The sequence below is a fragment of the Orbilia oligospora genome (genome assembly GCF_000225545.1).
Source record: "Orbilia oligospora ATCC 24927 unplaced genomic scaffold scaffold00083, whole genome shotgun sequence".
NCBI lineage: Eukaryota > Fungi > Ascomycota > Orbiliomycetes > Orbiliales > Orbiliaceae > Orbilia > Orbilia oligospora.
Window position 1 is genome coordinate 1 of NW_011645640.1, and position 26,077 is coordinate 26,077.

Genomic DNA, 26,077 nt, shown 5'->3' on the forward strand with positions numbered 1-26,077 from the left:
CAGTTATATTGCAATTAATAACATTCTAATTCTATAAATATTCTTTTATAATCTCTTTCTTCCCACTCGTTTCCATTTTCTCAACCCCATTGTTGTTTCGTCTCCATTCGCTATTGCCAGCATATGATCAAATATGATCATACGGGCAAGTATCCTAGTAGTGAGGGAGAATAATATGTTGCCTAAAGCTTAGTGCTCAAATCATCTGTGTATTCTTGCAATTTCATTCCGAGTAGGTTGTTTAGATAATTAACCCTCCTACGGAAGTTCTTCCGTAGGGCGTATTATTGTCATAAGTAGGGTCGCGCGAGAGGCTCCTGCTGAAATTCTCATGAGCCCATGTCACTCCCGCCTATGCCTATAGACACCAACGCAGCTACTAACCGAGCCACGAAACCTCCTATTAGCTACAGTATAGTATACTACCGACTGATCGATCGGCAGCTAGATTTGTTGAGGGTTGGGTTAAGTCCGGCTGCAAGCTAGCCCCCCGAGGTACTCAGAGCCTGGGCGGTTTGTCCACATAAATTATATGTGTATATCTAGCGCATATCCACACTTCTACGAAGGGGCCTATAAGAAACAGTGATTCCTAGAATTCTTTCCCTCGGATTTTAGTATTGTAGAGGAGCAATAGGTACGCAGTATGAACCTAGATGGGATATTGACAATAACAATAGGCCTTACTCGGAGCTTTAGTATTATTGACTAAGACAATTATTAATATATTATAATTTAAGGTATTAATTATAACTTGCTTAAGTATTTGTCTGAGGCTTTGCTATATAAGGATGGTTATTAATATTAATATATTGTACTATTAATAATAAACAATTATTGATAGTAATTATCGTTTAATTGAATACATATATATTCTGAATTTAATTTATATGTGTATTGTAATATCAATGTGTGGAGTATCGATCCTGTTTTTTTTCTGCGTCTAATCTCGAGGCTAGAGTATTAACGTGACATTATTCGCACCATCAGAGACTCCCTCCTGTGATACGGGAATATATGGACCAGCGTAAAATTCCTATCCTCGTACTGGACGGTAGTTCTAGCCTAACCGCCGCAGTTTGGGTATTAGATCTAGGTGCTATACATAAATTCAGTACGTATTTAGGTATATGACGTCTGGATCATGTTAAATTATAAGAGTTACATGTATACACCGAAGTACAGATTCACATACCTCCGCAACCATATTTGATTCACAAGATAGTCTCGTAACTAGGCCATTCTCGTACATATACATATATAAATATGTAGAGACGCTTAGATTATGATATTATAATATTGGCTATAATTCGATTTTGATTCTAGCGCGGTTCAGATCGATCGCGATCGCGCAAATCAGCCTTGATTGTCTATCGCCATGTACATGTACATCTCGGGCCTTTAGCTAGGATAGAAACGTGTTCCGTAAGACAGCCTTTGAGCCCTTAACCACTCCCCTCGCATTTGGGGCACATAATTAGACAATATAAGGATGATATACAGATTAATTACATCTTAAAGCTGGTCACATACATGTATACAGAATACTGTGTAGACTATCGCTAGCTTCGATCGGCAGTTAATCTTGTGTTGGCATAAAATCCAACAGCTGGCCTCTTCTGAGCTGCATCTGGAAGTTGTATCATCCAGCATAAGACGCATCCTTGTTTCCGATTCTGCAAGTTCTAGCCATGGTCCTGCAGAATATTAATATCCGTTCTTGCAGTATGGATAAAAGGGCAGCTCATGACATGTTGTCGTCTGTATAATCTTGACTCCCATTTCTCGACTTCTTGTTCTATCGACATTTCCGAGCATACGTGACCTTCTGTTGCACGTTGATCATCTGGGCGACCCGCTTCGCTTACGGAGTACACGATATTCAGGGGTGCGAGCAGCCAGTGATTTGATATCACTCACGGGGGAGATAATAGCTGCGTCCTGCGTATCGTTGACACATTCGAACTCGAAGCCTGCAGGTCACGCTTCACGTTCTCGACGATCTTGGCTGGCTGGTCACATTCTTAGTACCATATTGTAAGCCGTTCCAGACCCAGCTTTGCCTGTCACACCAATCGGGTGGCTCCCTGTAGCCACCTGTTCCTTGACCGCCGCGTCACAGCACCGCGCCTGAATTCGCAAAGTCCATACTTATTAGTAAGACAGTTTGTCCTCGTCTTGTATGGCGGAGGAATCCTATCCGCTATCGAGTATGAACAACTTTGAAGGTGTCCAACGGACATCGCATTCTCGACACTCCAGCAGAGGGAACGGTACAGCTCTACTCGGTGACAATATGGACGATGATAACGGTATAACGGTATTTCCCGGCGACGAACGCGACTGGGATTCCGAAGAAGAGGGAGTACGAACTACCCCGGCGTATCCGGATGAGGACATACGACCAACCTCTCAAAAGGAAATATACGGCTGGTATAGCTATGCTTGGGCGTCTGAAGTGTTTGCCATTTGCGCGATGGGGAGTTTCATACCCGTGCTGCTCGAGCAGCTTGCGCGCGAGAAGGGCCATATTCTGGGGAGTCCTGAGTCGCGATGTAAAAGCTCGGAGAACATGGGGCCTGGCGGCGCTAGCGGTGGGAACGGCGGTGTGAAGGCTCCAGTTTGCGTAGTAGACATCATGGGATTTGAGATTAACACAGCTAGTTTCGTGATGTACACGTTCTCGCTAAGTGTTATGTTTCAAGGTTGGGGGCCTTTGAATTTAAATTTCAAGGGATTAGCTGACAACGGGAGTTAGCGTTGGTCATTATCTCGATGTCCGGTGCTGCAGATCATGGTTAGTACCGTCTGTCCGTGCGTATTGTCTCTACGGGCAGCTAACGTCTATAACTATCTAGGGCGTTATCGAAAACAGTTGCTTTTGATTTTTGCCTACATTGGCGCAGTAGCTTGCATATTGATGCTGTTCGTGAACGCTCAATGGGTGGGAACAGCATCTCTTCTCGCACAGATCGGAAACGTACGTTATACTTCGAAACGCTACATGGCGTGATATCTAACAGAGCGTATAGGTGACATTTGGAGCATCTTATGTTCTCATGAATTCATTCCTTCCACTTATTGTCCGGAATCATCCTTCGTTAAAGAATACCTCCGGACCACAAACTCGTCTACCAAACGCCAGCCAAATATCTCTGGAGGATGAAGACATTGGTGCCGAAGACGCTACCCTCCTTGGTGGGCGCACGACTTCGGCCAAGCCTGAATCCAATGGCAAAATGACACCAGCCATGCGTCTTTCAACGGGAATATCGTCTAATGGTATCGCGATTGGTTACTGCGGCGGTGTTATACTTCAAATTCTTTGCATCATGATAGTAGTCTCCAGTGGGTCCACTACAAATTCGCTTCAGGTTTCGGTATTTTGTGTAGGCCTTTGGTGGTTCTTCTTTACAATTCCTTCGGCGATGACGTTAAGACCTCGCCCTGGGCCCCCACTGCCTCTCCATGATGGAGAAAAATTCAACTGTGTAAAATATATCACCTATTCGTGGTTGGGACTTTTCCAAACGATCCGTCAAGCGAGCAAACTTCGTGATGTTTCGTTGTTTCTAGTTGCTTGGTTCATGGTTTCTGATGGAGTGGCGACTATTGCATCGTCGGCTATCGTCTTTGCAAAGACAAATCTCGGGATGTCGCCTCCGCAGCTTGCCGCCATCGGGGTTATCATGCCAATCAGTGGTGTGATTGGAGCTTTTAGTTGGCCGAAGATTAGTCATTGGGCTGGATGGAGCGTTGGCCAAACTATCTCCATTTGTATTTCAATGTTTGCATTGATCCCGTTATATGGGCTGATGGGCCTACTTAAGCCGGTGCAAGATGCCGGCTTTGGGTTAACAAGGTGAGCATTCTTGTATGTACAGTTTTTTGAAAGGGTTTCACTAACATGGTTCTCTCTTAGGCCTGGGGAAATGTACGCTCTTGCCATCTGGTTCGGATTTGTCTTAGGTGGCCAGGGAGGCTACTGTCGAAGCCTGTTCTCGGAGCTTCTACCCCGAGGCTCAGAGGCCGCATTCTTTGCCCTCTACGCCATTACTGATAAAGTAAGCCCCGGTAGTATTTCCCCAAATTACTTGGAACTGATGATCTGACAATCGCTCGAAAAATAGGGAAGCAGTATCTTTGGTCCTACCATCGTCGGATTAATTACAGACAGATGGGGCGACATCAGACTCGCATTTTGGTTCATATTGGGCCTACTTCTTGTCCCGCTCCCGTTCCTCTACTTCGTCGATGTCCACAGGGGTAAACAAGCCGCCGAGGATTTTGTTAGGGAAAGAGAAGCGAGGGAAGCGGAAGATCGCGATGAGAATTTCTCGTGATTTTACAATCGCGAGATATCCTCTATTCTGTAATGATATATGACGGCCGTACTTCCTTGTTTGCATTTACTAGCTATCTGGCAGGCGTTTTTTTGTGATGAGTATGATGATGTATTACTATGGGGCTTCAACTTGGGTTATCGGTCTAGCTAGATGTACCTTTACTTAAATCATTTTTCCATCCGTGCACCGAGTAGTACTACTGAGTTGCGGTACCAGAATTTCTTCAACTGGTATTTCGAGATTTAACATCTTGTTGCATTTCTGGCGCCAACACTAAAAGGCAACTTCACGAATTAAACAACCTCTTCATCGATGATTGAGAACTAACTTATTGTCTCTGACCATAATAAAATTTATCAATGCAAAGGTCTCCTGTCAAGCTTCAGTTACTAGCTAATCTTACGTCAGCTTCTCACAATTCAGGTTATAGGCCAACTAATGAGCAACTGCTTCTAGACTCTCGCAGGCCGAGACAAGGAGAAATTTACTTAAGTAGATTCCTTAGGAAGTTATATGAAAGATGGTTATATTCACAATATTATATTATTTCAGATTCGGTGAAATCTGGCTATGTACAATGGTATTATATCTTAATCTAGGCGCGTGATTTACGGCAAGCACTGGGAGTACCAGTCGTTGGACACCTTGCAAGTTCCCGATGCGCAGGTTGTAGGTCCAGTCCATCCTTGACCTCCGCACTGTCCATAGAGAGGAGCTCCAGTACCAGAGCCGGCAGTGGTTGTTCGGGCGGTGGTAGTAGCAGCGGTGGTGGTTCGGGCGGTGGTTGTGACCGCAGTTGTAGTTCTAGCAGCGGTGGTGGTGGTTCGGAGAGTGGTGCCAGCGCTGGTGGTGGGCTCGGTACCGCCGCAAGTGAATGGGCGGGGTCCGGGGATGGTGTAGCTGGTAAGTGGTGGGTAGTAGCTGGTAAGATCATGTTAGCATATGTTACTCTGAGTAAGAGATGAGTGTATAACTTACATGTTGACGTGGATACCAGGGTCGCTTCCAGCATAAGCACCTGGGAAGTTAACGGTTGGTGGGCTGGCAGACCCTCCACCGATGATGTTGATCTGAGCACAGCTCATGTAGAATTGGGCACCTGGGTATTGACCAGCACCGTGCAGGGCGAGGAGTTCACCACGGAGAAGGTAGTTTCCGGGTGGGATGCAGCTTGGGAGCTTGAAGTCCATGAAGCCCTTGTTAGCAATGAGCTTGTCAACAGCCCAAGTGTTTGTGGCGACATCGAGACCATCTTCGTAGATCTTAAACCATTTAAGGCCAGTAACAGTCTGGGTCAAAGCACTGTCGACCTTGGCGAGGTAGACCATCAGAGGTCCCTTGTGGGTGGGGTCAACGGGATCGGACGCATCATTTGGGTTTGGTCCGGTTGGGTCGTGATGCCATTCCATAGTCAAAGTAGCACCAGATGGGACATTGATGATGTCGGCTGGTGCTGGTGACTTCATGGGATTTGGGGCACCGTTGCAAATGATCGAATCGCTGAGAACATTCTCGATGGGGCCGTTGTAACTGTATTTAATTATTAATAAGGGATTTGTCGATTGGATCTATAGATCTGTGGATATCAAAAATGGATTGACTTACGTTGGGACACGGATACCCTTATCTTGACCAGCAGCGACACCGTTAACCCAGAGTTGTTGGAAGATGGTATGGGCGGAGGCACTGCCTGCAAGGGCGACAACAGCTGCGACTTTGCTGAAGGCAACCATTTTGTAGAATGTGAAAAAAGATTAATGACGCACTGCGTATTATGTAGATGATATATACAGAAGACTATGAGATGGCTTTCCCAGGAATGCACGAGCTGGTTGAGAGAAAGGAAAGACTGCAATGAAGGCAGAAAGGTGGCCGTTATATATTCATTCTGGTGTCGTAGACTCCTCTAAGAAGTTCTCATGTAATGGCCCCTCGGATTCATATCGCCCGACATTGTGGAGGTATAAGCGCTAGGATACTGTAACAATCACAATCCATCGGGGTCGTAATGGCCAGCATCCTGCTTGGAGCTTACAGTCTTGGACGTTTGAGATGCCGCGAGATCCATCTGCCCGCTGGGTTTACTTTTCCAGCATATCAACTTCATAGGATGATTAGAGGCGGCTTACTGACAAGCAGTACGCAAGCCACTTTTCCAGGCTAGGCTTTGTAGTGTACTGTATTTCGTCCATGAATCATGCTGGTTCCATATCAGATATTAGCTATACCGCTTCATTTAGAAAACGTGGGGATCGACTACCTAGCAAACAATTGACAGCGGTCCTACTCCTGCCGGCTGCGACCCCTTGGTTTTTGATCCTCGTGATGTTTTTGTAAAAAAGCATGGAAGTTGTTCGCAGTGGAAGGTATTAGAAGGAAATAATATCCTTGAAGCCTGTCGCAGAGTACCGCGCGACCACGGGCCAAGTCAAACAAGATTGGCCCCACAGTTAACAGTTGTGCGTCAGGGCATCGGTTAGTCCTCCCAACGGGCCGGTTTCCGACCATCTGCTTGAGTTGTGGGCCTCCACTAATTTTGAGTGTATCAAGAAACTTCAAGATTCTTGTCAACAGTTATGTCTTGTCCCGCCTTGACTAAAACACAAAGCGTAGGCACGGTTGATAAAGGGGGGTATGTTGGAGGGAACAAGAAAAGTGTGCACTTTTTCTTTGTAAATTTGTAAATTCTGGCTATTGTTGCATTTTTTTAGCTGTGTTACCATGGTTCTGCGTTGGATAATTGCCAGGTATTCCTGGTTTTGGGATATCGGATTACCATTTCCATGGCCAAGAGCCCAAGCACACCTGGGAACAACAGCACGATGATAATTGGGTAATTCGATAGCATTTGATAGTACCCTTGGATCTTACTAGGTCGTGTTTTATGTTGATTGTGCTGGTGTAGTTTAGAGGAGCCATTACCTCAGCATTACTACTACTACTACCGTTGTTTTAACTTTTAGGGAAATCGTCTCGTATCTGCACACCTTAGTACTTTTCATAATTTATCAGATGTATCACCTGGCCTTCTGCATTTTAGCACGAGGTACGCCTGATCAATTGACAGGAAGTTCATCTCAACATTTCACCTTCACGTATACACAAACCAGGAGAGGAAATCTTCCTCAGTCGATTATTTGGAAAGATTAGCAGGGTTGACTCCGGGGCTCGGATGCTAGACTCCTAGTGTTTACACTCAGCCCCATGAAAACGACCAGCTGATAGCATCTGTGCATGCGTTCCTAGATTCAGACGGATAATCTGGAGTACTATCCCGGCGCTTCGGATTATTTAATATATTTCCGGCGCATGCCGAGATCCCAAGATCCAGGTTTGATATCGCCAAGTTCCCCTGTGTCTATCAAACAGCTAACAAGGATGAAAACTCGGCTTGGTCTTAATCGATCGAGTCGCACGCTTTTCATAATTCCAGACCAGTCTTTGGGTCCTGAGTGTTTTAATGTGGACATAGGGTATTGATTTTATATCAGTAGATGAAGAGTTAGGAGCTCATTATACATGTTCAAGTTTCGTCGAAGCCAAAATCGATATTGTGGGTGTGTTTTCTCACAACTATGAAGATATTTGAGCACTTGGGATGCCGAGTGCTTGCTACTCGTCTTCATCCTCATGGCACCAACAAGCACTCTACCTTGGCTACACGCCATACATGCATATGAGGTATTTATCGAGTCTTAAGAATTCCTGGGCTTTTTTGATTTCTCCAGATATGATGTAACCAAGTCCCCCAAATCACCAAACACCGCATTCGCCCTTTTAAAAGACTTATAAAATCACTGTCGATCCCTGTGGTGGTTAGTCTACATAGAGCTCCTTACGTAGTTGGAGCTCACAGGGGAAAGGGATATATTCAGCTTGGTATTCTTAGAAGCCTTCCTTTAATCAGACTTCATACGCAAGTTCTCGGTATCCTTGCATTGAGTATGTGAGAGCAACATGGACACCCCATGGACTGGAAGGTTTGTATATATAAGCCCCCCTCGGTTTGAATTCTTGTAAATCGATTGTACCATATTGCACTTTCAGACATAGGAACCGGCGACGGAACATGGCGCTCCTGGCATGCATAACGTATCTATATCTATAAAGTAAGTTATCGGGTTTGATGTCCGATATGTGTTTGTGCGGACGGATTTGCGGACTGATTGAGTCAATAATTTGCAAATCGAACCGTACGATTGCTAACTTGACCGCATTTCTAGGATTCTCAGCCTGGTCCTAAGGACTTACTTGATTTAATTCTGGACTTTTTGTATCCGGATGTTAGGCCGTGAGCTTGGCTAGCCGGCTGCTTTGAGTCCATGAGTCTAATAGCCACATTCAGAAAACACAACATTCGGTCTAACGTCTTTTGGATCCATGGAGCATAATATCAATATATTGCCTGGCCTCGGGACTGGTATAAACATATAATAGTCTAGAAACAAGATGGTTGCTGGGCTTGGGGCATGATGTGAGACTGAGGGCCACTAAAACATTCACAAGCAAACCACACGCATCGATAACCCGGAATCAGCTCGTCTCGATCTCGTTTCAAAAGGGTTAATATCAGTCTTGTGCCGATCTAAATCAATACGAGTACATACTGCGGCATCATACTTACCATCATTTATAAAGCAGCTGAAATTTGATGTTTGTATCGATCAATGAAATCCTCGGCCTCAACCGTTAACCATTCCCCATGAGAACATACTTTCGATTCAACTAGCTAGCTGCGCGAGGACCAACATTGCACCAACTGGTTACGATCATGATATCACTGGAGCCAAACGATGCCGGTACTGGACGTCATACCTATCTCGAGATCTATAGTCTCTAGTGCAGTACTAGCATACCTTAGTTGTATGGCTTTCTATAATTTCCACCTCTCGGTAGAACCGGTTGCACAGCCGGCCAGGTGTGGGAATCTATGTCGGCGCTCCAATGTCAGGCGCAGATTGGGCAAGGGGCCTACCCGGTACGAACCGTCGGGTACATGTTATAGATATATAAAACCCGAGGATATTATAGTTATGGGTAACTGATCACACTTCAACTTCATGATGTAGACAGCACGCATGCTGTGTACGAGATATATATCGATAAGCCTTGACTGTCATCAAAACGATTAGCCAATACTAGTTATTATCGACGTCCTCTAACACACCGAACCTTAAGTCTTATGCATGACCGGTTATATTCTTGAGTTTGTACCTGATGCGTCGATCTAGGCATAGTATCGTATACATATCACCCCTCTAGCTAGTACTAGTACAGTTTAATATATAGACATTTACATATGAAATCGATCTTTGAAATTCAACCCACGTGCCCACTAGCCTTTCGGTGGAGCATAAAAGTCCGAGGATACAACTATTATAAACATGCGGGTGTATCGGTATACGCGGTATCGATACTTAGCATCTGAATGAATGTCAGCGATATAACGGTCGATTCATATACATGTACGTAATATAACTGGACATACTGGGTACGAGACAACTGGACATACATACTAGTTGCATTTTTGAAATAAGAGAAGGGGTATACAGGGGAAGCTTTATAATTAATTCAGTATTACTCCATCTAACCAGAAAGTACTCGTGAATGGGGTATAATTTACATACACGTCTCAGAGCCAGACGCATAATAAAATAATATGCAGGCTCAATATACTTCATATGTCGCAATATAGTAATTCTTTGGGTTTGAGTCTAACGCAACAATGCATAGTAGTTAATAGCTTAGTATGATCAAACACCCTCAAGGAACCTTTTGCTTAAAATTTTCGAGTCAACCGGCATTATACAACATAATATCATTGTTCATGCTGATTCAACATAACATATCGTAACATCGGCTAACATCGATATCTCTGCAGCCTCAGCTCTGCCTGCCCGCAATGCAGTATCCCCGTCGGCCGTCTGCATTCCACGGTCTTGGCGAAGGGGTCGTGTTGTGGTGCCACCATGGTGTTTTGTGTTGCCGGTCGAAACGCAACATTGAAGATTCGCCTTGCCGCGGATTCGAGTCGTCCTCCTTTACCAACTTACCAAACAACTTTATACCATCACCAACCAACCACCAACCATTCGAACCATCGCACTTCATCAACAGCGCCACCCACCTCTATCGAGCCGATATCATTCCATAAGCATCGTCTAGAATAATACGCTCCTTGAAGCGGCTCCTCTCGAAAACCCTGGGGCCCTTAGAACAGTCTCTGGCGACACCGACGCAAATACCAAGAAACGCCTACTGAACGATTTCATCGCCGCGTGAGCGCGACCGAAACGGTCGGCAGGAGGTCTTCGTTTGAAAGCCCACAACGGGTAGCAGCGCGGCAACTATGCCAGCTGCAATCGAAATCAACGGTCATGGCAGTCACGACGCTAACCCATCGAATACGGGAATCGTCAACGGGAACGGGAAAGGACGCGAGAATCTTTCGGCAATGGGTACCCCACAGAGGATGGACGGCTCGCCGATGACCGACGAGGATCCAAGCAGTGCGCTTGTAAACCTCTCTCTGGACGAAGCCCCACCGCTGCCTCATATCACATATGGTTTCCAATCGCTAGGGACGATAATCGACCGAACCGTACAATCTTCTTACGGAAAACTGTTAGAACTTGCAGATAGCTTGCAGGAAGGAAATGATGTAGCCCGACGAAAAAGATTAATGAAGTATGTCTCCGACACGCGGCAACAGTTTATCAAAGTACTGGTTCTGGCGCAATGGGCGGGGAAAAATGCCGACGTGAGCAAGGTTATTGACCTTAAGGTTTGGATGGACGAGCAAAGAGTCAATTATGAAAAAGTAGTCTGGGAGGTAGTAGAGGCCCAGAGAGCCATGGTTCATGCGAAGATTCCAAACCCGGATCTGGCAACCGCTGTCAGGACTCTTTCGACTGGAGATCCACCCCGCACATCTGCTCGGGAATACTATGTTCCGCCCAAACCATTGACATCGAGAGAAATCCTTAAGACATTTCAAAACATCAATACCCTTCTCCATATCCGCTTTAACCTCCATGACATACCACCGGCTTATTTCAACCAGTATGAGATTAACTCTGGCCGAGTTACGTTCACATCGCCGGACGAATTCGAACTAGACATGTCAATAGCAGACGAAGACCATGCTTCGCAGCTCTACTTCATTGATCTTCGACTCGTCTTCAAACCAGCTCTCAAAATTTTGCCAATGGATAGGTTACGCGGAGAGCTCGAGGCCAGGGGCAATGAAATCTTGAAGAACAAAGGACTTGTGGGGATATATGACTTTTTGCATGATTTTGTCATGACGCACAAGATCGCGATACTTCGAAGACAGTTTCTAGAGATGCTCCAAGGGAAATGGTCCGATACTCTCTACATCAACATGATCAAAAGGACGCTTGTAGTACAATACTGGTTAGGGAAACCAGGCGCTAAGAACTGGATTGAAATTGGTATTCGAAAAGGAAATCCCGATCAGGGAAGATCAAGTTCGTTGTCGCTCCGGTGGATGAGAGATGCAAAGGAGGCTTCGATCACTGGTATTACATTCGTAAGTTATTCAGTCTGACAATTGTAGCCATGGCTATATCTAATAATTAACTTGGCTCTAGGATGTTGGAAACCTGTCGGCAGAATCCTTACTAAAATCGGTGATTGCCAAACATACCGCGTATATTCTAAAGAGCATATACAAACACCTCAACCGCCTACCCAATTTCAGTGCGGATCATCTTGATCTTCAATTGACATCAGACACATCAGGTCTATCAAAACTCACCGTTCAGCTCACACCCTCTCGGAATCTGACGGTTATCATTGAACCAATCACTGGGCGATTTGCCCTACAGCGACCTTCTCATATGGTGATAAGAGGAGAAAACGGCATGAATCAGCTTGCGGATGCCGCAAACAAAGCCCATGAGACTATCAGCAAAATCAGATTTATGACTATGCAAGAAGAAATCGAGCTAAGGGCGAAAAGCATGGGTTGGGAGATCCTGAAAATGCTGAATCCTAGAATAGCCGACCTCAAGAAGTTTTTCGGGTCCGCCACCATGTATATAATGTATATGCGGAAGAAGTCCTGGTCCGACAACTGGATCTTGGCTGTCTCTTTGGGTGTGACTGGTGATTTTTGGTGGATCGTCGAAATGTAAGTTTCACAGAACCATCAAAAACTGGACGTCTCTAACTTGGATCTTTTCAGAAACGAAGCCATACGGGGTGGTTGGACAATAAACGATGCGCAAAGATTACCGATTTCTGGAAACCAGCAGGTGACATATCAATTCCTTGAGAATCTTGAAAGGATGGTGGCATCGTTCATCACACTCTATACCAATACTCGCAAGCTGAGCGCTGAGCGCATCGACTACCGTCTCATACCAACGAACAATACTGGGGCAGCTATCATGATACCCACACTTAACATCAATTTCAAAGCTCTCACTAAATCAGACTGGGGGGCCAACAACCTGCGAATGAGTCTACATGACCTAGATCGAAAGGGAAACATAACCGTTTTGGTTGAAGGAAGAATGAAGACACCCATGACTCGCTTACATTCCGCAGACCTCTCGGCTGCCAAGTCCGATGTTGCATTCCATCCTCGTTCTGGAACATTCATCATGCAGTTTGTGGTATCGGTTGGGTCTATCGTTACGGATGCTATCACCGAGCGGCTCCACAGAATTGAGCGACTCATCGGATTTATCACTACAGTGCAGAAATATAAGTTGACGGCGAAGACCGTAACCTTAGGTAAAATCGGGTTTATCTACAATAAGAAACCGGAACTTTCAGCAGAGGTTACTTTTGATGGCGAGCACGAGATGGAGCTTGTTTTCGATACTCCAACTATGAATCCTCACCGTCGTATCAGCAGTTTCCTACGCACCCTGCTGAACCAGCGAGGCCTTACCGCGGTCGTTGGTACCCTTTGTCTCACTCTCCCCTTGCTAGCGGCACTCGACATGATAGAGGACAAGTCCCCTGAGGATGAAGTCTTCGTCCTCGCACGATCTTCAGAGTGGTATCGCATTGAGTATCTCAAAAAGAATTTCGTTATAGACATCAAATTACGGACCCGCCGAGATTCTGTTTGGTGGTTCATTCATGACCCAATGCTTCGGAGCCAACTTCAAGAGACGAACCATCATGACGCGGTGCAACGGCTAAGGCATATTTGGATGCTATCGGGTGCTTCGTTTGAGGGATTGAAGAACGGGCTTGTGGCAGACAAGGATGCGGTTGGGAAGATACTGTGGAAAATACATACGACTATCATGTCGCCCGACCCGCCTGAAGGTAGTGAAATGGCGGCGATGGATGGATGAGGATGATGCCCGTGTTTTATCTGCTTGTGTGGACTAACCGACTTCCATGTGCTAAGGGGCGAAAGGAAATGGTGGATTTCATTCCCTTTCCCCCCCTATTGAGTTTCTTTTTTATTTTTCTTTTGCATTATAATTATATGATTCTGTAGCGAAATAGGCAGCAAGGCGTTCCGGAATATGACACTATGGAGGCAAGCAGAATCTTCATTCTACAAACTTTTTTTATTATCTTATACATATCACTCTCTTTCTGTTCTTCTGCCTGGGTAGCGTTTCTTGCTACCTTTGTTTCCCACAAAAGCTTAGTCAGTCACACACATATCCGCCCCCCACTTCTATGATCCTAAAATCGAGTAATACAAATCTATAATGCATGACGGAGTTAAAGAAGAAGCTTTCTAGAAGAGTATTCGGCGAATTACCTTAGTCCCATAAGCCAAAGCGAAAAGAAATAAGAAAAATTAGGCCATTGACCAACCGGCGATATCCCGTAATTTAGAAGAGGTAGAAGAAGAAGAAAAAATAATAGTAATAATTATAAAGAAGAAAAACGTGTGTCAGCATGGGGAAAAAAAAAAAAAATTCAGTTTCAAAAATGGCATTGAGAATCAGGGATATCGTGGAATCCATTGAAGCCGACGACTAGGTATCTCGTGAGGCAGATGCCGGTCCCTCTCTCTCTTTTCCTCTCTCTCTCTCGCTCTCCATCCATGTGTATAGTGGGGATGCTGGTGCGCTTCTTACCCCCGTTGGGACCAGCTTTCGAGAATGAAATATATCACCGATATTATATGTGAAAACTTGGTTCGTTTCGATTCGCATGGCAAGGATGGTGAGTGTGCGAGTGTGAAGCTGTTCGGGTACCCGCAGTACCGGGTAGCTTACATTGTTGAGTGACCTGTATGTAACTATTGTACTGGAGGACAGGGAATGGCATATGACAGGATAAGATCAGACAGTATGTAGTACAGTACCAACATTACATGATATATGAGTTCACGAAATGCTTTTTATCGTTTGTTACTATCACCATGATGATGATGATGATGATGATGATGTTGTACTGCAGAATCAATTGAAACGCGCAAAAACTAGAGAGAGAAATCCGCAGCTATCAAAACTCCATTAAAAAAGTCGCTTGCTTTTACTCAGAGCGCTCTCCGCATACACTCTTTTCTACCTTTGGACCTTTTTTTTTGTTTCCTGCTGCTACTAGCTTTAGCGCCTCCTCGCTAATGCAGATGTATACTGTATGTATCACGCACGCTCGATACTCGAACGGGTAAAGAAGTGGAGGATACCAACGAAAAACAAAAAAAAAGCTTTGGCCCGCTTAATCTGCAGGTTTTTTTTTTTTTTTTTTTTTTTTTTTTGGTGGAGGGGCAAGCTCTCTCTTGTATGCAAAGTACGTATACATGTACAGAGTACAGTATGACCTCCACACACCCTGGCAATGGCTTGGGATGTCACTTGATCAGACGTTTGATGGGACATGGGTGGGGTGAGATTTGGAGCTAAGCATTCAATGTTCAGGAGCTCTAATTCGGTTGGGTGGTGATTCGATTCGAATGTCACTTGAAAATGAGGGGGACAGCGATGAGCACCGGTGAAGTTAACGTTAACCCCACGTAAGAGGTCTCTTGTAAACCCTTTACATATTATATGTATGTATTATTTAGGAAAAGAGAGAGAGGTATACGTAGAGAGAAAGAGAAAGAGAAAGAGAAAGAGAAAGAGAAAGAGAAAGAGAAAGAGAAAGAGGGAGAGAGGTTTGTGGTATTCCCAAGTACTTACATGCCTTTTGTCAAAGGAAAACCCCCATGCATGTATGGTTATGGTTATGGCCCAACGTTTTTCTGTTGTGAAACCCCGTTTGCGTACTTCTGTGATACGGTACGCAACATGACCTTCTTCTTCTTCTTCTTCTTCTTCTTCTTCTTTTCTCTTCCTGTTCTTTCTTTAATTTCTACGGAATGTTCGGAGAAGTTTTTTTTTTTTAAACAAGAGGAAGGGAAGATATGTATGTATGTATGTGTGTATGTATGAATGTAGCGCATGTGTATCCGGTGCTTTAACATATAAATCTTTGGTGTGGACCATGGCCCTGCTCGCCTTTTTACCCATGGACCCCAACCGCATCTACATATGCGCCATGCACAGAAGAACATAAGGATAAGTAAGGTAAGGTACGGTACATTACATCGACACTACTGCAAGACATTCATGCTCATCCGGTTCTTCATTTTTTTGGTCGACTGGGGGGGTATACACTTATTATATAGATATATATCATTTTTTCGACTAGGGGTGACAATTCGACAGGGTAATACGGACATCATGAGGGAAGTGGCAGCGGGAAATTTTCTGCTTGGGGCAGTACAGTAGACTACTGTAAATATACCATACCCATGAGCCATGAGCCATGAGGGGTGTGAGAGTGAGAGTGTGAATGTGGAAGGGTAGTTTGAGGTTGTGCAAGAAAAAGGCGCATCGCTCTTGCCTCTTCTTGCTTCTATGTATGCCACCCCCTTGCGCGGTCATCGGGCGTATGTACATGTAGATGGGATGGGGATGATGAGGGATGACCTTTTGGATATATTGCATGTGGGCGGTATTTTATATCCCAGGTTAAAGGCCCTAGAGCCTTTTTTTTCTCTCTTTTTCTTTCTTCTTTCTAAGAATTAAAGAAGTAGTAGTAGTAGTAGTCTTCCATATCAGAAAGGTCGGAAAGATAGTAGACTATCTTTCTCGAGCGGGGGGGGAAGGCCCTTTAATTTTCTAGCTATTCATTTTTATTATTTTATTTTATAAACTACAGGTCAAAACATTAACAGGCATCTGTTCACTTTATCATTTATCTACCATTGCATCCATCATGACGACGACAAGCTTGAGCACGCAGCTCGGGATGTGCCATTCGGGCTAGTCCAAGGGAGTTCCAGTTAGTTTTAAGAAATCCGGCGCGCGGGCTACGGACTTTTTTCAACAATTCCATCGAATTCAAGAAGCTTGTTAGTCTGCCCGTTCCCCGAAACAGAGGCGTCCCATCCGATTCGACACCACCATCTTTTTTATTTAAATAAAGAAGTAAAATAAAAAAATAAAAAGAAGGCCTTCAAAGGGAGGAATAAGAAAAAAAAGAAGAAGAATAAGAATCCACTGTGTCCTGAAGATTAAATACGAAAAAAAAACGTTTAACTTCCACTCTCACCACACCCTCCGAGAGTCCCCTCCCATCCCCGCCCCGTTGGTGGTCGGGCTTTTGCCTAGAGATTTATTGTTGAGGTTCGAGGGATAAAGCCGGCCGGGACATAGAAGACCGAACGAAAGAAAGAAAGAAAGAAAGAAAGAACGAAAGAAAGAAAGAAAGAGAGTGTGTAATTATCTCCCGGTGCCTTCCCAGCAAGGTCAAGGTCAAGCGACAGTCGAACTTGGTTACCTAAAGTCCATTATCACGAGCAGGTGAGTTCATTCACAAAAAATTATATCGGAAAGAAAGCTTAAAGCCTTCAGAAAAAAAAAAAAAAATTCACCGCATATACTACCATACTAGTATATACCTAAGCAGTGTATAAGTAGTATATAGTATACTAAAGAGTTTGGTGTAGTAGTTTTCGGTACATGTACCTGTACATGTTCATACTCATATACATTACTGCATCCGGACTATGTAATGTAGATGTAATGTAATGTATGTCGTCGGCACCCCGGGTCTTTTATATTTTATATGGAACCACAGCTGTGAGTATAAGCGCAATCCCCGAACTTCCTTGTCTCCTTCCCTTGCTCCTGCTCCTGCTCCTGCTTTTGTTCTGCTTTGCCTTGCCTTGCCTTGCCTTGCACCTGCACAATACTTGCACTTGCACTTGCACTTGCACTCGTCAGAGGATTTATCTCGCGAATCGAATGCAAAATGCAAAACCAACGTCAAAGCGCCGAAGAACGAGAGTATGAAAAAGAAATAACCACCCGCATTTATATACTAGATACATTACATATTGTAACGTACGGTACTTCACGAGCGATAGTCTAGTATAGTACAGTATAGTATAATTCCCTTTTCTTTTTCTCTCTCTCTCTTCTTTCTTTTCTTGACTTTTACCTCGAGCCTCTCAGATCTAAACTGTTCTCAGTCAAGCCAGAGAGGAATACCCGCGCTACTTCTGATAGCCTTCCAAGAGCTCACAGCCGCCGCGCCCTTCTCTTGCTTGCTTGCTTTGATCAAGTGCAAGTGCATCGCACATTTCGAAGTCCACATACGTACGTACCTAGCATACATACATACATACCTACTTATCTGCTTGCTTACATACGTTGACGTTAAATCCTGCGCGTCCTTGGAGGAGGTACAGTTCCTCCCACCCATCTCTCTTACTGACCCCCCCAGACACTAACCTGGATAGCTGGAAACTGCGACTCTCGCGATTCTGCTTTTCCGGGGGCTTGCTGGTCCGGTTGTCTCTCGTACCTGCGTTCCACTCCCTCCAAAAGATCGATCAAGGTCAAGGTCTCCTCCTGGCCAGAACCATACCGTGCACACACACACATCCCCCCCTTCCCCTTCCCCTCCCCCCAACGGCTTTTGAGGTCGATCGAATATCAGGGCTTCCAATTCCTGCCTTGGATCTTGTTCTTGTTCTTGTTCTCGTTCTCGTTCTTTTCCAAAAAGTTCTTTCATGCAAGCTTCTTTGTGCTTGTCACCTCGTTCCTCCCCCCTTGCTCTTCTTTCATTCGCCAGAAGCTGCCTTTTATTCCCTCCACACTTCGTCTGCCGCATTGCTATTGGGCCTCTACTTCTTTTCAGGCTTCCTCTGCTCACAATCTTCTTGCTCCTATATAGTCGCATCGCCGTCGAATAGAACCCGCTGCATTGATATCCCGGCCTCTCCATCGTTAAGCTAGACATTATTTTATTTTATTTTTTTATTTTATTTTTTTTGAAACGCATGTCGTGCAACATATAGCGACAGAACCATATACACATCCACCATACCCAGGCCACTTATACTCGACTCGACTTGACTCGACTACTCCACAAAGCTCGCCTGTTGGACCTCCATTTTTTTTTTTTTTTTTACCTACACACGATCCTAAGACTCTACTTACACAGTTTGGTTTCTTCTTCTTCTTCTTTTCTCTTTCTTAAAAAAACATCTTGCATCGTCAAGCTTCGATCTCCAACACGTCCGAAGAAGCTGTCTTTTCCGGCTCCGATATTATTAGAATTACATCTAGCTTCCCATCGATATCTGGACCCTTTCCCCGGTCATCTCTAGCGCGCCTATCTTCTCCGTGACCTCATATATACTTCACTCCCAGATTTCCAAGTTTCTGGACTTCCAGCTGCCAGGGACACTGTCTTTACCTAGGTGCATTCGCGGGACGTTATATTATATCCTCCGGTGACCGCTGAACTCACTGCGATCTACATTCCACGGCCTGTCTACCCCAAGTTTAACCTGCAGAGGTCGACTAAGTCGCATTCGACATTTCCCTCAAATTTCCAATCCGAACTGCTGACCCATCCGAAGCTCCCATTCCACGTCTCGCCTGGAACACCACCTATTTTGAACTACCGCAGGAGCTACCACTAAGGACCCGGTTCGCCTTTTAGAGAAGCCTTCCTCCGGGACCACATATATTGATATTTACCTACTGCTCTGTTTTCTCTCTCTCTTCCCTTCTCTGTGCTCTACAACAATCCTCCGAAGGCATCTAGTTACTTAAACCCTGGAAACTGTTCCCCCCTTCACGCGCATATTATCTGCATAGATCCTAGATACACAGCCCGGCTACCCGCTTTTCCCGGACACACAGCGTTTAAAGGAACCAAGACCTGTCAAAAAAAAAGAAGCAGCAAAGGAAGGAAGAAAAAAAAAAAAAAAAAAAAAACCTCCAACTCTAGACGTCCGACAGTTCTGGCCTCGAGGAACATACAACATCTTGAAAAACAAAAAACAAAAACAAAAACAAAAGATTGCATCCCTGGAAAATCTGCACCTTCTTTAGACGATAGCCTGGATTGCTCTTACTTCTTGCCTCTCGCCTGGAATACATTGCCTCTTTAGATCACCAATAGGGACTTCAGGATCAGGGCCGTCGATTGCCCTTTGTACTACCGACGACTAGGGTTCACGAGATTCTCTTTCTATTCGCTTCAGCATTTCATGGAACTTGAAGGATACTAGAACTACAATTGCACGAGGGTCCTTCGGGACGCTGATCATCTAACGACCTTTTTTTTTCTATTATAAAGATCCTTTTTTACCTAAAGAAAAATAACATTCCATTGCAACAGAATCTGGAAGTTTTCTGTTTTACTATTAACAACGGCTTTCGAAATAAATCTCCCTAGGACCGCATCACAGCTTCTCATATTGTTTGCCACAGCTTCGCCGTTCGGCAGCATACTCCTTCCCAAAATATCACCTATCTGGCATCATTCCGGAAACTTTACTCCAAAAGAACCATAATTGGAACAATCTCGGGAAAGGGGACGGATAATTACATTGGCCGAGGAGACTTTACGTCCGTGGTTGTGGTCCTCTCTTACGCTTTTTGTCTCCGTCGTTGACGTCCCTTTCCTCCTCTTCATCCTCCCACGGCCGCCAGGTTTGGCGACACATCGATAGTCATGGCTGGATTTTTCAGACGAATATACGATTGGCTGCTTAGCCTGTTTTGGTACGATTGCCTCATCACTCGCCGCGGGAAAGAAGGGGGTATAAGCGAGTTAAGACAATGTTTTTTGCTGACTTGCAGTGTTTAGGGCTACGGAGATGGATATCACGATGATTGGTCTACAGAATGCAGGCAAGACATCATTGTTAAGGGTCCTTTCGGTAAGCTCGCTCATTGGATTTGAAACTGGGAGACATCTGGATGCTAATGTGGAGTTTGTGGTTTAGGGGGGTGAATTTACTACTGAGTATGACCTCCTATGCTTCTCTTTGTTTTCCTTCTTCTCTTGATAGGTGACTAATCTTTGATAATGTAGCTCTATCCCCACCGTCGGCTTCAACATGAAGAGAGTACAGAAAGGCCACGTTACACTCAAATGGTGAGTTGGTCACTCGAATACCGTTTATAGGACTGGTTACTGATGTTTCGCTATAGCTGGGATTTGGGCGGTCAACCTAGATTTAGAGCCATGTGGGAAAGATATTGCCGTGGCGCCAATGCAATTGTGTAAGTCGATGTTAAATTTTGTTGAAACTTGAAGATTTATCATCTAACGACACATATTTCAGTTTTATTGTCGACTCCGCGGATATTGCCGCCCTTCCGATCGCCCGAGAAGAACTCCATACACTTCTTCTAAAACCGATTCTAGAAGGCATCCCTCTTCTAGTTCTGGGGAACAAGTCGGATCTGCCGGATAAGTTAGGCGTTGATGACCTCATTGACGAACTTGACCTACGAGAAATCAAACATCGAGAGGTATCTTGCTACAGTATTAGCGCTAAAGAGGAGACAAACCTTGACGCAGTATTGCAATGGTTGATTAATAAGGCGAAGAAATGATGGCGGCCGCCTTCAAAAAAAAAATTCGTTTCTATCCTTCCCAAATTCTACTTCTTCTTTTCTTTCGTTGAGGAACATTCCCCGTTCAATTCTCCAACTCTCCTCGCGGATTCGAATTTGACTCGCGGCCGGATTTCCTTGCTCATGCCTTTCTACAAACAACCAATTGATGACTTGATGTGTCCCGGGATTTTTACGAAGTCTTTTTTTTTGTCTTCACATTCTTCTGCTTTATTCTTTTTTTTTCGATTTCTTCTCCTTCACTTTCTTCCCTTTTTCTCGTTAAGCTTGTTAATCTCTAGTTTCTAATACCCGAGCGTGCACTATCGTTTTACTCTTTTTTTCTTCTTCTATATATCCGAGCATTATCTTGAAGTTCAGCTATTTGTTACTACCATTCTTCTCCCCTGCTATATTATCGCGGTCTTTGTTTCAAATTCTAACGATTGACAAAAAAAAAAGAATGGAAGAGAGACAAAATTTACAAAAAAAAGAAGCAGCAGCGAAATTTAGTTTTTTAGATTCGATATGGGATGCACCGCACACCCATTGGTTTGGTGAAACGACTTTACTCTATTGCTGATGTCCTAGTTTCTTTATCATTTTTGCGAATGCTTTTTATGTTTCTCTTCCTTGTTTGGCTTTAATAGACGGTATTCTTTCATTAGTGAGCGGCGAGAGCACTGCGGGTTTTTTTTTCTTCTCTTTTACTTTAATCCCTTTCAATTCTTCACTTGTTTTTTATTTGTCTTTTATTTTTCCCCTCATTTTTTTTCCGGGGAAACTTTGTTACTTTTACTTATAGGTATACTTGTAGTTGCTACGGGTTTCAAGGGAATAAGGGAGGAGGGGGGTATTCAGTCATACTATGTTTTTTTTGTCTTTCGAGCGGGCGGGTTAGTTTTAGTCCATATTACATATCTTCTTCTTTTTATTTTTTAATTTATTGATTTGTTCGATTGGTCAATTTACTTGTAGTAACTACCCTGACACGGCCGCTTCTTCTCGTCCTTACGATTTTAGTCACAGTATAATTCTCCCTCGAAGTTTCATTTTTTTTCCCTTTTCATTTCTCTTGTCTGATTGAATCTTTATTGGCCCCCCACCCTCCGACTGCTCAGCGTAATGTTTTTATTTCCATGTATTTTGACATGAATGTTATATTTCTCCCAATTGATCGATAGATTTAGTTAGTTAGTTAGTTAGTTAGTCAGTCGAGTGGGTCCAGGAGGTATATGATATTAATTTAATGAACTATGGTATGAAAAAGAGGTATGGATTGGATGGAGAGCTTCCACGTGTGTGTATGTAAGTACTTGTATCTGCGGAGGTGGTCTTGGGGGGCACACACGTGGGAGGCTAATATCCTGCCGACCATGCAATTAATTGCAACTTCATAAGGCCAGTCCATTTTATCGATAAATTATCAATTGAAACGATTAATACGTTTCAAATTGATATAATTACTTACATACTGAAGCCCCGTTTTGAGGGTATCTATACGGGTGTTTTAGTTATATTTATATACCAAGTAAGTAAGTATAGTAGGTAATAGGTATTGGGTAATTAATCGATAAGGTTATAACATCTACTGCAGTACTAGGCGCCCATATATTACTAGTGTTTTTTTCATCTATCAAATCTAATCCGATCTATTCGACTAGTAATCTAATTAATTCTAAGCTAAAGTATGTATGTTATGTATGTATATGCGATCGATCATGCCGAGCTAACGGGAGCTAGTTTGCTTGAATTACACAGATGGGCCGTTCCGAGACTACAATAAATAGGGGATTTATACTTACCATTGATAGATATCGGTGCCGAAGTAAAAAGGCCGACTAAAAAAGTATAAACGTTAACTGCAGGTTTTCCCCGCGGCCGACTGTCAAAGTTTGGTCATATGTCAGATGATAACCCCGGACGAAGTTATAACCCCGGCCCGGGTTTTTCGGTAAAGTCTAAAACGGGCAATTGGGGATTCTTTTGGATATGCTAAAATAAAAAAAAGAGGATCCTTAACTGCCAGGTTGATAGATTCTTAATCTTTATTTTTATATATAACATCGAAGAGTATATTCCTTAATTAATACCTGACTGCAGGGCGAAAAGGCCAAAGGATGGGAGCTAGTTGAGTCCTTCATTTTTTTTACTAAGCTGATATAGCACCGCGAACAAGCATCTTTATAGCTTTTCAACTAACGTTATAACATCTCGGGCTTTTCCTTCTCCGTCGCTTCTTCTACCAGAGAGAAAGAAAGAGAGAAAGTGTTTCAGCACCGCCTCGGTGAAAGTGTAGTATGGTATAGAATGGAGGGTCGTATATGAAGCCAAGTAGCCAAGGCCGCGTAGTCTCTCCGTCGTCGTCATCCTTCCCCCATGGCCCCAACCTTGCAACTGTTGGGCAAAAATTTAAAAAATCCCGTCCGCAGTTTTCTTAGTGACCATGCCTTGAGGAGAGAAAAGAGTCGGAAGAGTCGGCCGTGGATGTTAACGTTACTGTGGTGCCACAGCATAGTCGATTTTAGTTTGAGCCTGAACCACAGGCGGTGTCAGGTCACCCAGTTCAGTCGTCTTGGGCAAATATCGGAAGCAGGTTTTCTGTTTCTTTTTTTTTTTTTTTTGTTTTTTAATTAAGTCCCGCCCTTCTCCCCTTCATCTTCATCTTCATCTTCATCTTTTCTCCTCTTCTTCTTCCATCATCATCGTATCATTCATCACCCGACAACCAGCTTCAACATCGATACCATCGGTATCATCAGAACCGAGGGAACCTTGCATTTGGATTGGACATTATATTGCGTCAAATAGCCATTGACATCACCGCTGTATTAATTCTTGGCACCACCCGAGTCAGACCAGACCAGGCCAGGCCACAACAGCAACAACACCGCATCTAGAAGTTAGGCTTCATCATCCTCTTTGAGCTCCAGAGCATCCCCGTAAGTACACATGCGCCTCCTTCGTAGTAACAGTGTCTGTCATACATCCTTGTCCTTATACCCCCGTCCAATTCCGAATCACGAGAGAGGGAGGGAAAGGGAGAAAGGGAGAAAGGGAGAGAAGTTCGTTCGTTCTAGGCTTGTCAAGTGTGGCAGAAGCTAGCCGGGCAGTGCAGAAATCCCAAGAGCAGAAAGCATTCCCACTATTAATATTCCATAATCATGCATCTGGCTTTGTTGTAAAACTCAAATCTGCCTGGCTGACACTTCCATACATTCCCTTGTAACTCTAATCATCCCTTCCCCTCTCACATTTATATAATATACTCCCAAGGGAACCCACAGAAAGCGAAGAGAGAGAGAGAGAGAAAACTTTATCATCTTTTGTTCTATTTCCGGGACTGAAATTTAAAAAATTAATCACTCGATTTTTTCTTTCTAGAAGATTTTAAGAAACGTTACTCGAGAAGAGAGAAAAAGGAAGTTTATCGCCGCTTTGCAAACATCGATCGACTACTACTATTACTACTACTACTTCACATTCATACGGAACCCTCGAATCCGAATATAAGAAATCTTTTCGGTATTAGAAGGATATACACTCAAAATCAAACAACCATGGTCGTTTTACCCAGAGAGGAACTGATTGCGCTTATAGCCAAGAGGGACTACTAGTATGTTCTACTCTTATATACCTTCCATAACGTTAGTTACCCTCGTACTGACCCTAGTATTCTAGCACCTGCGACTCCTCAGGGTATTGTTACTACTCCCCTTGGTACCACTGGCAACGTTGGGCCGTCCTCGGCGCTCTATTAAGTATGTGACTTCCCTGTTCCAACTCCCATTTTCATACGTAAGTCGGTAACTAAAAATTCATCTATTCAGCCTTCTCCGCCTTTGTCCTCCTTCTCTGCGCCTGCCTCTCCGCCCGTCGCCGTCGTTCCCGTGGTCTTTCACCATTCTACGGAACAGCATGGGCTGCTCCACCAGCCTACAACGTTCACAATATCCCACATCATAATCAAGGCACAGGTCCACAATACGGAGGATACACATATGCTTCCAACCAACAACAACAGCCTCCATACAACCCAGCCGGAAGTCCGCCGGTTTATTCACCGCCAAGTAATGGTGGTTATTATGGACAACCGGGACAACAGAGCGGGACGACATATACTGGTGGACCGAATTACGAAATGAATAACTTTGGAGGTAGCTCTGCTCCGTTTGTGCCACCGAGACCGGAGGAGGCGCATAAGCGTTAAATCTCGATATAAGGAAGGTGGAAGAATAGGATGGGTTTAGAGAAAGGGATAGAGTGCGGTTATTGACCTGGAAGGGGGACCATTCCGAAATAGAATTGGGGTTTAATCGGTCGCTTTTATCCAATGCCATCGCTATCATTCGAAAGAAAAATGAAAGATATTATGGGCTTTGGAGGGGATCATTTCTCATTCGTCCTTTTTCTTCTTTGTTCTAGTTTTCGTGGCTTTGCTTTATGTTGTAATGGCTGGTGGATGAACTCTTTTTTTCTTATTATAAACGTATAACTTACAGTGTTTTGTCTCTTTGCCATACAGTTGTCTGTCTACTTCTGGTGTGGCTTTTTTCTTCCACTCATGGTGTTCACGGTGTTTATTTGTCTTTTTTATTTTATTTCCTTTTTTTCCTTTTTTTTTTTTTGTTTATATGATTCCCGATGATATATCTCCGGGGGAAACGAAATGACATCAACTTCTTCTTGAATACGAAATTATAGCGCACGTGCACGTGGGGTAGAAATGGGGGGGGGGAAAGAAGTGTGGCTTCGGAAAGTGATGCCGAATCATGGAGGGTTGGATAAGGAAAGAGAGAAGAGGAGGAGAGACAGCCGACCTTACTTAGCCTTCGGGTGCGTAATTGATAATTAATGTCTTGCGTTAAT

The 26,077-nt window shown here is 44.1% G+C and overlaps 5 protein-coding genes across 5 annotated transcripts; 4 read left to right on the forward strand and 1 right to left on the reverse strand.

The window, feature by feature from the left end:
* Positions 1 to 2,182: 2,182 nt before the first annotated feature.
* Positions 2,183 to 4,343, forward strand: AOL_s00083g1 (uncharacterized protein; the record flags this gene model as incomplete). The annotated part of the gene is made up of 6 exons (XM_011125181.1): positions 2,183 to 2,705; positions 2,759 to 2,797; positions 2,859 to 2,980; positions 3,033 to 3,862; positions 3,923 to 4,064; positions 4,131 to 4,343. 6 exons carry the CDS (start codon positions 2,183 to 2,185, stop codon positions 4,341 to 4,343), a joined length of 1,869 nt encoding a protein of 622 aa, XP_011123483.1.
* A 611-nt stretch (positions 4,344 to 4,954) lies between these two features.
* On the reverse strand, positions 4,955 to 6,079 carry AOL_s00083g2 (uncharacterized protein; the record flags this gene model as incomplete). Its single annotated transcript, XM_011125182.1, has 3 exons — positions 4,955 to 5,267; positions 5,325 to 5,876; positions 5,952 to 6,079. The coding sequence occupies 3 exons, from the start codon at positions 6,077 to 6,079 to the stop codon at positions 4,955 to 4,957; spliced, it is 993 nt and encodes a 330-aa protein (XP_011123484.1).
* A 4,616-nt stretch (positions 6,080 to 10,695) lies between these two features.
* AOL_s00083g3 (uncharacterized protein) lies at positions 10,696 to 13,684 on the forward strand (the record flags this gene model as incomplete). Its single annotated transcript, XM_011125183.1, has 3 exons — positions 10,696 to 11,898; positions 11,960 to 12,501; positions 12,556 to 13,684. The coding sequence occupies 3 exons, from the start codon at positions 10,696 to 10,698 to the stop codon at positions 13,682 to 13,684; spliced, it is 2,874 nt and encodes a 957-aa protein (XP_011123485.1).
* A 6,634-nt stretch (positions 13,685 to 20,318) lies between these two features.
* On the forward strand, positions 20,319 to 21,208 carry AOL_s00083g4 (uncharacterized protein; the record flags this gene model as incomplete). The annotated part of the gene is made up of 6 exons (XM_011125184.1): positions 20,319 to 20,368; positions 20,454 to 20,526; positions 20,593 to 20,612; positions 20,682 to 20,744; positions 20,801 to 20,872; positions 20,935 to 21,208. 6 exons carry the CDS (start codon positions 20,319 to 20,321, stop codon positions 21,206 to 21,208), a joined length of 552 nt encoding a protein of 183 aa, XP_011123486.1.
* Positions 21,209 to 24,768: 3,560 nt separating this feature from the next.
* AOL_s00083g5 (uncharacterized protein) lies at positions 24,769 to 25,418 on the forward strand (the record flags this gene model as incomplete). Its single annotated transcript, XM_011125185.1, has 3 exons — positions 24,769 to 24,824; positions 24,890 to 24,969; positions 25,039 to 25,418. The coding sequence occupies 3 exons, from the start codon at positions 24,769 to 24,771 to the stop codon at positions 25,416 to 25,418; spliced, it is 516 nt and encodes a 171-aa protein (XP_011123487.1).
* Positions 25,419 to 26,077: the final 659 nt, after the last annotated feature.